Source organism: Ursus arctos, unplaced genomic scaffold, assembly GCF_023065955.2.
Source record: "Ursus arctos isolate Adak ecotype North America unplaced genomic scaffold, UrsArc2.0 scaffold_15, whole genome shotgun sequence".
NCBI classification, from domain to species: Eukaryota; Metazoa; Chordata; class Mammalia; order Carnivora; family Ursidae; genus Ursus; species Ursus arctos.
This window is the reverse complement of record NW_026622819.1, coordinates 59,070,753-59,083,547: the sequence shown is the minus strand read 5'-3', so window position 1 is coordinate 59,083,547 and position 12,795 is coordinate 59,070,753. Positions and strand designations below refer to the sequence as shown.

Below are 12,795 nucleotides of genomic sequence, written 5' to 3'. Positions count from 1 at the left end.
GCCTCGCCTCTGTAATCTGAGTCCAGCTTGCAACCACAATGACCGCCTCTACGTCTAATAATGGGGCACAGTGATTTGGGGGGGTGTTGGGAGCGGGGCAAACAAGGGTAAGCCCACACTCCGCGTACCAATCCACTGAATTCTATACAAACCTCAAAGGTTCTGGGACCTCAACCTTCAGGCAGGACCCCCTACCCACCTCCGCCAGTTATTTGGGAACCAGCCCCATCCCCGCCTGCTAGGCTTCTTTTACTACTTCTATGCCCCCTCCGACCCGCTTCCACGAGAAGGAGAAAGAGCTGACGCCCGAGGAGGAGCCAGAAACTCGATTTGACCCCTCTCCACTTCTCCTTTCTCACTTTTGTTCCTCCTTTCCTGTTGCCTCTCCCTTCTTCCCTTTCTTTTCTTCTTTCCCCATGCTTCCTCCTCGCCTCCTTTCCCTGCCTCTTCCCCCGGACGGATCCCCGCTTCGCCTCCGCTCCTCCGGCTCAGAGCTCCCCTCCCCTCCCCTCTTCTCCCCACCGCCCTAGCTCTCCGCTCGCGGCCCCATCCTGCAGCCAATCAGCGCGCGGCCTTCCGCGGCCCCGCCCCCACCGGCCGTTCCGGGCGGGCCCGGTGGAGCCCAGGCCGCGGGTGCGGAGGGCGGCGCCGCGGGGCGGGGGCCGATGGGGCCTGGCGGACGGGCGGCGCCGGTGCGGGGCTCGCCTGGACGCGGGTGTGCGGGGCTGTGAGGGGGCGAGGCGGGCGCTGCGGCCCGCCCGGGATGGGCCAGCCCTGGCCTGGCGGGGCCGAGCCGGAGGCGAGGGCGGCGCGCGGGCCAGGCCTGCCGGGCGGGCGGCCCGGGGGCTGAGGTAGAAGTGGGCGCGGAGGAAGGGGCCGAGCCAAGGCAGTGGGTGGAGCGGCGAGGGGGGCGGAGGCTGGGCCGCGGCGGGCGAGCGGAGCGGCGCGCCTGTCCGGGGCTCGGTGGCGGCGGCGGCGGCGCTTGAGGAGGCAGAGGCGGCGGCGGGCCGGACGAGCGCCCGGAGGTGGCGGACGAGGCGCCGGGGGCCCCCATGGGCGGGTGTGTGGGCGCCCAGCACGACTCCTCGGGCAGCCTCAACGAGAACTCGGAGGGCACCGGAGGTAGGTGAGCGCCAGGGGGCAGCCTCGGCCCCCCATTGTTCCCGGCCAGGCCCGGCCACCTGTCCCGGCCCCTGCGGGCCCGCGGGCCGCGCGGCCGGGGCCCCCGCGCCCCTTTGTCATCCCCTCCTCCACGTCACTCCCCGCGCTCCGCTTCCGGCCGCCCCGCCGGCCGCGGGGTCGCCCCCTGCCCTCCCGGCCCCTGAGGAAAGTCCTTCGCACGCCGGGGATGTAGCCCTCGGCCTTTCGACCCCACCGCTTGGGCTCGGGAAACTCGGGCTAGAAACTGCCTTTCTTAGCCACCTCGCTCCCTCCCCAGCCCGTTTAATTATTCAGGAACAGGATGGCGGCGCTGGGGTTGCAGAAAAGCGAATTGATGGGGGGTTGGGGAGGGGAGCCTAATGCATTCCCTCCGACGGGCCCCGCCACATCTCTCCGCACCCTTCCTCGTTCGGCAGAGTTGGCTGGTCTCAGCTTTCCTGAGTTTCAGATGACAGCTGCCCTGGTTGGTTCCAGTTTGGCCATTTAAACCTGCAAGTTTCTGGAGCTTGGCTGGGGAAGTCTCAAGTGGCCACACGCATTATTTTAAGGAGGGGTGGGGAAACAGTCCGCCCGAGGAAAACGTGGCTTCTTGCTACAGCGTGCGGGTGTTGGGCCAGTTTGCTGTCGGAGTGGGCTAGTCAAATTCCTGTCTGCCTTACGTAAAGGAAAATATGTAGGATAAAAGTACAAATACAGGAGTCCGACTTAGCCCAGTAGGATCAGTACTTTAAAAGTTTTCGAACACGGAGCGAACGCACTTCTAATTTGTCGTAAGTAGTTTGCTGAGGAGAGCTTTTTAATTCGATCGGCATTGTAGTGTAGCGCTATAATAATAAAATTAATTCTACCTTTACTTAAATGATCTTTGGCTGAGTCCACTCTATAGCTTGTGTAGAGGGCAGAATGTTTTAGTGGAAGAAGAAACAGCTAGGAATAGCAAAGATGACAGTGTTGGTTTTGTTCCAACCTTCTGTTAGATGTCTCAGAATGTGGGGCATATTTATAAGTTCCTAAACTAAGTCGTTTGGGGATGAGAGGGTTTACAACTTTTTCTTATACTAGCTTTAGACCAGATGCTTGCCCTCTCACTTGAGCTCCATCTGTAAACTGTGTACACCTAACATTTGACTGATGAGTTTCCTGAATTACATGATATTTGCCACGCCACCTCATTAAAATCTGTGGGTTTCCTGTATGATTAAATCCTGGGCAGATAGTCTGAGAGTTCAGTCAAGTGTGTCTTGAAAAAAACTTGTCCATGAAAACGCTATTTAATAGTGCATTTCATGTCATAGCATTATTATTTGGTGGTGCATTAGCAATGAGATCCTCAGTGACAACAAAGCAGAAGAAAAAAGGGCATGATTTTGAAACAGCCCTGGGGTAAGGTCAAATTGGTGGTCACAGTGATTCTTCCTGCAATTGAGGTGACCATTAATGGTACCAAAATATATTAGTATGTGCTATAGGTAGTGTTTAGTTTCAATTACATTTAATTTTTTTGCACTCACTTAAAAATTTTAATAAACATTTTTCTCTTCTTGGTAATGAACTTGAACGAATTTATTTAAGCCTTTTGGTAATATGACTTATGACCAGCCAGGCATTACTAGCATGGGCCTTGAAGTCTTAACTTCTGGTAATTTATTACTAGTGGTGTCTTAGTTAGATAGCCCTAGTATCAGTTTCCTTGAGAACGGAGTTCTCTAGACTTAAAGCTGCACTATACCTTTCCAAAGTAAAGTTTAGAAAAGAGGAACACCAACTACCAAACCTCTGTTTTCTCCTGAAGAGGAAATAGGGGCCTCATGTAACTGGGATGGAGGAAGGAGCTGTGTGGGATAAAAGGATTATTTCCGGAATTTAATTATGGAAGCCTTTCTTCGTCATTATTGTCATGATAGTTAAGAGTTAATTGTGGTTTGAGGGGCGCCTGGGTGGCTCAGTCGTTAGGCGGCTGCCTTTGGCTCAGGGCTTGATCCCGGTGTTCTGGGATCGAGCCCCACGTCGGGCTCCTCTGCTGGAAGCCTGCTTCTTCCTCTCCCACTCCCCCTGCTTGTGTTCCCTCTCTCGCTGGCTGTCTCTATCTCTGTCAAATAAATAAATAAAATCTTTAAAAAAAAAAAAAAAGGAAAAGAGTTAATTGTGGTTTAAAGGAATTAGCTCAGGTGAGTGTTTCAGGTTAACATATTAAATAGTTTTTGCTTTTTATAGTAGGTTTTTGTTGAGAAGAGAAAAACTATTTTTCCTAAGGGTGTTGGCACAGATCATTTGCTTTTCAAACGTAATGGTTCATAGTTTTAATCAGGACTTTTGGGTTGTGAAAAATTCTTTTATCAACATGAAATAAAGCCTTCTGGTGCCTTTCATGACCGTTTTAATTACATTCACAATGTTGTTGAATGTAATGTTGAATCTCACCATTTTAGATTGATTTGACTCTTGAGGATCAGCTAGACTTAGTAAAAAAAATGACTTTTTAAAAAATCTTTTTGGCCATTTAAGATACTGTACTTTCCCTTTCCCTCTGGATTTAAGTCTTTTATGTATGCAAGTTAATTGTGGTACATGAGAAAAACTTCCTTACTTGGTAATTTACTTCTTTGAAGGAATTTGGGAAATTTTTGCAAAAGACCGTAGAATACGGAAATTGCTTAATTCACATTATAAGATTTCTGTTACATGTTATTTTGGAATCATTTGTAATATCTTCCTCTGGCATACTTTGCCTAGAATTGTTTTTGAGTTTCGGCTAGTTTGACCATTTTTTAAATGCCTGATATTCATCAAGACAAGCATATTATATACATTATAAGAGATTATTTAGCAGTTCACTCCAAGCTTCCGTGCTTCTAGAACATTTTTTAGACAGCATATTCTGTATGGTTCTCTGTCTTATTATAATGATATTGTGATGCTGAGGTTGGAACTCGTGACCTCTAGACAAGGCTTTATTTCAGTCCATGGCATTGGTTAAGGAATTAAATCTCATGATTTTTAAAAATAAATATATGGGAAAAAACAGTAAAATGAAATTAGTTGAAGAGAGCCAACCAGCTTCTTTTCTTCTTTTGTTCACCTCTTTAATGAATGTAATGATGTACAAAGTAGGTTCTCACTTTCTGGGTATATCATTTATTCTTACTTTCAGTGATATCCCAAGAGGACTAACCCTTGGTGGTCATAAGTTTCCAGGTTTACAGCAGGATGACTGACTGCTAAGCATTCATTTCTTTATTTCAGAATGCCTTGAGAATGTCATGGAATTCTTTTGGTTATCCATTTATAGCAGCCTTATAGACTACCTACTTGATGATTAACAGTGGTTTTTGAATAATAACAACTACCATTTATCCAGTATTTATTATGTAACAGGTGTTGTGCTAAGTGATTGTTTTCTCATTTAGTCTTGAACAAACTCTGGGAGGTGAATAATATCTCTATTTTGTGGATAGATTGAAGCAGGGAGAAATTAAATAACTTGCTTAACATCGCATAGCTTACAAATGGCAGTCAGAAACTTGAACTCAGGGCTGTAATAAAAAATGTTTCTCTTTTTTTCTAGTTTCATTTTTTAACTTGTGATAAAATGCATATAAAACTTGCCATTTTAACCATTTTTCAGTGCACAGTTCGGTGGCATTAATGACACTCACAGTGTGCAACCATCACCACTGTGTATTCCCAAAATTTTTCACCTCTCCAAACAGAAACTCTAGATCCTTTAAGCAGTACCGCTGTTCCTCTCTCCCAGCCCCTGTTAACTTCTAAATCTACGTTTTGTCTCTATTAACTTATCAAGTCTAGATATTTCATATAAGTGGAATCATACAATATTTATCCTTTTGTTTGTGGTATATTTCACTTAGCATAATGACTTCAGGTTAATCCGGTGGTAGCAAGTATCAGTACCTCATTCTTTTTATGGCTGAATAATATTCCATTGTGTGTGTGTGTGTGTGTGTGTGTGTGTGTATATATATCACATTTTGTTTATCCATTCTTTTATTGATGGACATTTGGGCTGTTCCCAGTTTTTGGTTATTGTAAGTGGCTATGAACTTTGGTGTACAAAGAGCTGTTTGAGCCCCTGTTTTTGATTCTTTTGGTTATAATATACCTAGGAGTGGAATTGCTAGGTTATATGGTTTACCTTTTTGAGGAACTGCCAGTAGCTGCATTCTTTTACATTCCAGCAGCAACATACAAGGGTTTCAGTTTCTCCATATGTTCACCAACACTTGCCTCCCATTTTTAAAATTACAGCCATTGTAGTTGGTATGAAGTGGTATCAAACTGTGGTTTTGGTTTGCATTTCCCTAATGACTAGTAATGTTGAGCATCTTTTAATTAAAGTGCTTCTTGGACATTTGTTTATCTTCTTTGGAGAAATGTCTGTTTAAGTCCTTTGCCTATTTTTTTATTGGGTTGTTTTGGGGTTTTTTGTTGTTGTGTTGTGGGAGGTCTTTATATATTCTGTATGTTAAGCCCTTATCACATGGGTGATTTGAGAAAATATTTTCTCCCATTTTTGGGTTGTCTTTTCACTTTTTTTTTTCTAGGGGGCACCTGGATGGCTCAGTCAGTTAAGTGTCACTCTTTATTTCGGCTTAGGTCATGATCTCAGGGTCATGATCAAGTCCTGCATGGTGCTCTGTGCTGAACACAGAGTCTGCTTGCCCCTCTTCCTCTGTTCCTTCCCCCTGCACACACGCCCCCCCCCATGATGGCCTTTGATACAGAAAAGTTTTTAATTTTAATGAAGTCCAATTTATTTTTTCTTTTACTTCCTGGGCTTCTAGTTTTTGTTTTAAGCATATATTTAATCCTTCACTGTTGGAGAAAGAATAAATATATAACCAATAATTCACAAGTCTAACTTAAATAACAATTTACTTTCTTAACTATGAATAGAAAGCTGTTTTAAGTTTCTTTTTTGTCTTATATGGTGAAAAGGTTGATTAGCAATAAAATGCTTTTTAAAAAGTTGACAAAAGTAATCCATAAACCTACTTCAACTTCTTAATCAAGAGATGATTGTTATATTTTCTGCAGAAGCATTTTACAATCAACAGGCATTGAGTACCCACAATATGCCCAACATTGGGTTGGTTGCTGTTGTTCCAGAAAAGGAATCATGATTTTATTTCTTGAGTATGTCAAAATCCTTTTTTAGGAAAGCGTAATAAAATATGCACACATGAAATAACTATAAAACACTATGCAAAGAGATAAATATACCATAGGATGCCATATACCATAGGGTAAACTGTGCAAGTGCTGAGGGGATAAAAGAAAGTAGGGGTCTGAGCTGCTCAAAGGTATGGTCCCTGGATGAGTAGCTTTGCAGTAACCTGGGAGTATGTTAGAAGTACAGACTCTCAGGCCCCACCCATGACCTAGTAAATCAGAATCTGCATTTTAACAAGCTACTGAAATGATTCTTATGCATATTAAAGTTTGAGAAGCACTGGTACAGGATTGCTTACAGTGGGAAGAGACTAAAGGGAGGAACCCAACAGGAAAAAAATGGCATGAGTTGGTAATTTATTGGATATAGGGATACATAAAAGAAAGTAAAGTACAGACCGTTTCTGACTTATGATGGTTCAACTTACGATTTTTCGATCTTACAATTTTATGATGGTGCAAAGTGATACATATACATTCAGTAGAAACCATACTTCAAGGTTTAAATTTAGATCTTTTCTGTGGCTGGTGATAGGTGGTATGATACTCTCTTGCGATGCTGGGCAGTGGCAGCAAGCTGCAGCTCCTAGTCAGCCACGTGGTCAGGGTGAAGACGGTAAGCAACCAATACACTTACCATGCTGTTTTTAAGTATAGTATTCAATAAATTTTATGATATTTGACACTTCATTATAAAATAGGCTTTATATTAGATGATTTTGCCCAACTGTAGGATAATGTAAGTGTTCTGAGCACATTTAAGATAAGCTAGGCTAAGCTATGATCTGTAGGTTAAATGTAGTTTCTTTTTTTTTTTTTTTAAGATTTTATTTATGAGGGAGAGAGAGACAGCAAGAGGAGAGGGAGAAACAGACTCCCCGCTGAGCAGTGATCCTGATGTGGGGCTGGATCTCAAGACTCTGGGATCATGACCTGAGCCCAAGGCAGACACTTAACCAACTGAGCCACCCAGGTGCCCCTTAAATGCATTTTCAACTTAGGATTCATAGTTTTCAATTTATGATGGGTTTATTGGAATGTAACCCCATTGTAAGTCGAGGAAGATCTATAATCCCGTATATATGAATCTGGGTAACCAGGAATATTGAGGTGGCTTGGCAGGTTTTGGGGAATAAAAAAGAGCTATCTGGAGCAAGCTGTAGTTTGCCTTTCAGTATCTTAAGGTTTAGCTGACAGAATTTTTTTTTTTTTAATTTTCAAAGGTCTTTTTTTTTTTTTTAAGATTTTATTTATTTATTTGACAGAGATAGAGACAGCTAGCGAGAGAGGGAACACAAGCAGGGGGAGTGGGAGAGGAAGAAGCAGGCTCCCAGCGGAGGAGCCTGACGTGGGGCTCAATCCCAGAACGCCGGGATCACGCCCTGAGCCGAAGGCAGACGCTTGACCACTGTGCCACCCAGGCGCCCCCTAGCTGACAGAATTTTTAAGTTGGGACATCATGTAGGATGGTTCAGAAGTTTAGGTATGGAATTCCTAGATGTTCAGGTTATGAATGTGGATTTTGGAGTCAGCTGGGGAAGGTGAAGGTGTAAAAATAAATGACTGCTATAAGTAAGTGAAAAGGGGAGGAAAGTGCTAAGAATTGAGTCATCAAAATTTCACAGAGGGGCGCCTGGGTGGCTCAATCGTTAAGTGTCTATCTTCAGCTCAGGGTGTGATCCCGGCGTTCTGGGATCAAGCCCCGCATCAGGCTCCTCCGCTGAGAGCCTGCTTCTTCCTCTCCCACTCTCTCTGCTTGTGTTCCCTCTCTCGCTGGCTGTCTCTCTCTGTGTCAAATAAATAAATAAAATCTTAAAAAATATTTTCACAGAAGATGGAGAAATGAGGTGATTACCTCTAATCGGGTCCTGACCATAGTAGGTACTTAGTATACTGAATTTTGTTGAATTATTGGGAAACATAGGATATAAGGTCTGCCTGTGAAACTTATAGCTCTGATTGTATTTGAACAGACATTCTTGTAATTTCAGAAAATAATTTTGTTTGGGGGCGCCTGGGTGGCTCAGTCGTTAAGCGTCTGCTTTCGGCTCAGGGCGTGATCCCGGAGTTCTGGGACTGAGCCCCACATCGGGCTCCTCTGCTAGGAGCCTGCTTCTTCCTCTCCTACTCCCCCTGCTTGTGTTTCTCTCTTACTGGCTGTCTCTCTGTCAAATAAATAAATAAAATCTTTAAAAAAAAAATAATTTTGTTTGTTAACCTCTCATTTTAGTGTGGTATTTGGAGAAATTCTGCCTGTAGTTTGTTACTCACATCCAAACTCAAGATAGACTTCTTGAGCATTCAACCCCAGAATATGCCAGTAGCTCTTTTGAGGTTAGTGTATGTTAGAACAGACACATTTCTCTGTAAAACCTTGTTTTCCTTCTTCACCAAGAATATCGTTATCTCTTCCTTATGTTTTTTCAGTGTCCCATATATTCTGCACATCATCTACCTAGGTTGTTTACTGAATTTTCTTATGCTTCTACTCTTAGGGCTGGGTCTGTAATTAAAAATGAAGCAGAATTGAGCATGAGGAGGATTGAAGTTTTAGCCTGTGCTTATCCCCTTTTTTTCTTTTTTTTAAGATTTGTTTATTTACTTATTTATTTGACAGAGAGACAGCCAGTGAGAGAGGGAACACAAGCAGGGGGAGTGGGAGAGGAAGAAGCAGGCTCCCAGCAGAGCAGGGAGCCTGATGCGGGGCTTGATCCCAGGACCCTGGGATCATGCCCTGAGCTGAAGGCAGATGCTTAACAACTGAGCCACCCAGGCGCCCCCGTCTGTACTTATCCCAGATGTGACAGTGGAAGTAAAAAGTTTTTGTATTTTCTGCGTTGGTAGTTCTGAGGCTTTATAAGCAGGATGCATAAAATTTTATACCAATCGGAGAAAGACGTATGTGAAATAGGAGGCATTTACTTTTTTTTTTTTTAAGATTTATTTTGGGGGGGGGGTGCAGAGGGCGAAGGAGAGAGAGACTCTCCAGCAGACTCCCCACTGAGCAAGGATCCCGATGCAGGGCTCAATCCCATGACCCTGAGATTGTGACCTGAGCTGAAATCAAAAGTCTGACGCTTAACCAGCTGAACCACCCAGGCACCCCAGGAGGCATTTACTTGATGTAAAGTAGAGGGTGGTTGATTTTACCAGGAGGAGATTGTTGTGGGGAGAGACCAAAAGGAAAATAAGGCAGCAAGAAGGTATAGGTTGGAAATCCAGTGGAACTCTGATTAGGTAGGTTTGGTAGGTTATGAGAATTGAATTTAGGTCAGGGATGCTACAGTTGAAAAATACTGAGATATGGAGAATCCTTTTTGGGAAGAGATTTAAGGACTCGAGTTTATATTAAAAATTGATATGGGATGTTGTAGCCCCTACTTAATAAGCTGCCTTCTGTTGGGCTAGTCCCCTTTTGTTTTCAGTTTTCTAGCAAATAAAAGGTTGGTATTTCTCCCCAGTCAAGATTATCTTGGAATTTATGTTGGAATGGCATTTTTAAAGATTCTTGCTATGGATATTAAGTGGGCTGTTTTTTTCATCTCTGACTTTATTTAGGAATCATTTGCTAGTACTGTATACTATGAATAGAATCTTTGAGCCATTAGAAATGATGAGGATGTTCATTCTTCTGATTTTTTGATAGCCCTAGTCTATAGCACCTCTCTTATGGAAAAATTTATAGGATGGATTTTATTTTTAAATTTATCTGATTTTTTACTGTAAATGCAAAGCTTTGGCAGCATGTTGCTAGTAGTACTATACCCGGGTGAGTCTTCTGATAAGAATGATTACTGACTGTTAATCACTTGTAATAAGGAACTTTTGCCATTATATTAATAAATCAGTTATCTCTCTTGTGGTTTTTGACCAAAACACATTCTTCTCTTGTTGCAAGAAAGCGTTAGGTTGACTTCGTTAAGAACACGATCATATTAATTGGGCATCATGATCAATTTGCTGATTTAGTGATTCTCTCATTTTTCCTTACTGCAGACCACCTGAATGGTTTATCTTCATTTGGTGGACCATTGCATCTGATTCTTCCCGCCGCCCCTCACCATCCCTACCCAGCTTTCTGCTTCTGCTTATCGGGCATACTAGGCTACCAGCAAGCTCCTCATGATTCTCTGGTAGTTCAAGGACCATAGGTTGAGACTTTACTGACGCGTATGTACTTACAAGATGCATGTGTGTTGGCCAAGAACAATCAGCATGTTTTCACCTTGCATCAGCTACTTTGACTTGCAGTCAGCAAGAATCAAGTTTGTTTTTGAATATATTCCATATATTGAGCTGAGAGGTTAAATATTGCTGAGTATACATTGGGTGTTATAATGCCATTTTTTGCATGTTTGCAATAAAACTTTTAGGCATTTCCATTATAGCTCTGTTTTCGGAAGTGGAATTTCTGTTGAAGTTAGATGTCTAAAGAAAAAAAATCTTAATGTGTCAAAGTCATTTTAAGTGAATTTTACTTGAGCATGAGTGAGGTCTTGATACACACTTGTCCAAGATTTGACTAAATAATGAGTTAGTGACTTTTGGACTTTTCTGATTAAGTCCTCACAGGAAACCCTTCAGATAATTTTTTTGCATTTACTGTAATTGGCTCCTAGGTATAAACAAAAGCAGACCTATTTGCATCAGTTCAGATAGTTCCATGCTTTGGACTATGTGACAAGAGTATCAAAGGGGTAGAGTAATAGATAACCCAGATCACTCAGTTTTGCTTTATGATAAACTATCACTTTTAACTCAGGGCGAACACTATTTTTTAGGTAAGTTGACGATCCTTTCTGAAACTTTTAAAAATAACCAGCCTCCATTATTTCTAACTGCCAGCACTTGAGGCTAACCATAAATAGAGATATAAATAAGGCCTGCTCTGTGATATCAAGTAGCTTATGGTCTAATGGAGGAACCGTGTATTTAATTAGGAAGAGTTTTAAAAGCCTCTATAGCAGTGAAAAAAGGATTATAGAAGGGCAGAGAGCAGTGGGGAGCAGGGTCAGAATACTTCACTGAAGAGGTGGTATAAGTAGTTGGTCTTGAAAGCAGAGTAGCGGAGGAAAAGCAGATGGTCATCCTGTATGCAGAGGAAATTGCTTGTGTAGAAATACGAAAGGGGCGCCTGGGTGGCAAAGCGGTTAAGCGCCTGCCTTCGGCTCAGGGCGTGATCCCGGCGTTATGGGATCGAGCCCCACATCAGGCTCTTCCCCTATGAGCCTGCTTCTTCCTCTCCCGCTCCCCCTGCTTGTGTTCCCTCTCTCGCTGGCTGTTTCTATCTCTGTCAAATAAATAAATAAAATCTTAAAAAAAAAAAAAAAAAGAAATACGAAAAAACGTGGCATTTTGGGGGACTGGCAAGAAGTTTGTGGAGGGGATAGGTGCAATGTGAAGTTAATTAAGTTATGTTGTCAGATTTTTAGAAGGCATAATTGCCACAATGAATAGACCAAGTTAAGAGACAGTATTTAGGGGGCGCCTGGGTAGCGCAGTCGTTAAAGCGTCTGCCTTCGGCTCAGGGCGTGATCCTGGCGTTCTGGGATCGAGTCCCACATCAGGCTCCTCCGCTATGAGCCTGCTTCTTCCTCTCCCACTCCCCCTGCTGTGTTCCCTCTCTCGCTGGCTGTCTCTCTGTCACATAAATAAATAAAATCTTTAAAAAAAAAAAAAAAAAGAGAGACAGTATTTAGGTGATACTATTTAAGTGGGTTTGTGTGTGTGTGTGTGTGCATGTAACAAAGTCTTTCCCATTTAATGCTGCATTCTGAGATTATTTTATACAAAATTCTGATGTACACTAAGTTGTTACAATCTTTAGCAGGTTTTAATTCTTTTGTAATTTTTAATCATACTGTCACATATTAAGCGTAAGAAATGTGTTTAACTTTTTTACGTGCACAAGGGGCGCCTGCTGGCTCAGTCAGAAGAGCATGCAGCTCTTGATCTTGGGATCATGAGTTTGAGCCCCACGTTGGATATAAAGATTACTTGAAAACACACACACACACACACACACACACACACACACACACACCTTTTTTACTGCACATGTATGTATTTGTTTGTCCCAGATCAGTTTTTGTCTCTTGGGTCCTAGTTTTCTGGCACATGGAAAGAGTTTGTGCTAAGATTCTGCAGACCTGCCTGAGTTTTAATCTCTTAAGAATAGGCCTGCATTAGCTGTGGTACTTTGGGCTCAGTTTCTTACATAGTTGAAAGAAGAAAATGGATTAGATCATTGTCAAGATTGTATTGAATTCTTTTTTTTATTTTTTTTTTTAAAGATTTTATTTATTTATTCGACAGAGATAGAGACAGCCAGCGAGAGAGGGAACACAAGCAGGGGGAGTGGGAGAGGAAGAAGCAGGCTCATAGCAGAGGAGCCTGATGTGGGGCTCGATCCCGTAACGCCGGGATCACGCCCTGAGCCGAAGG

General features: G+C 43.0%; 1 protein-coding gene across 3 annotated transcripts in view; it reads left to right on the top strand.

The window, feature by feature from the left end:
• The first annotated feature begins 939 nt into the window (after positions 1-939).
• The window catches only part of UBTD2 (ubiquitin domain containing 2), a 63,069-nt gene continuing 51,213 nt past the window's right edge, over positions 940-12,795 (top strand). The window contains exon 1 of one of the 3 annotated variants that reach the window (XM_026510970.4): positions 940-1,122. In XM_026510970.4, the coding sequence (XP_026366755.1) occupies positions 1,053-1,122 (70 nt within the window). In that variant the 5' untranslated portion in view covers positions 940-1,052. Of the gene's footprint in view, positions 1,123-1,207; positions 1,932-10,347; positions 10,522-12,795 lie in introns of those variants that run through there. The other 2 variants (XM_057312325.1, XM_057312324.1) reach the window with 2 other exon arrangements.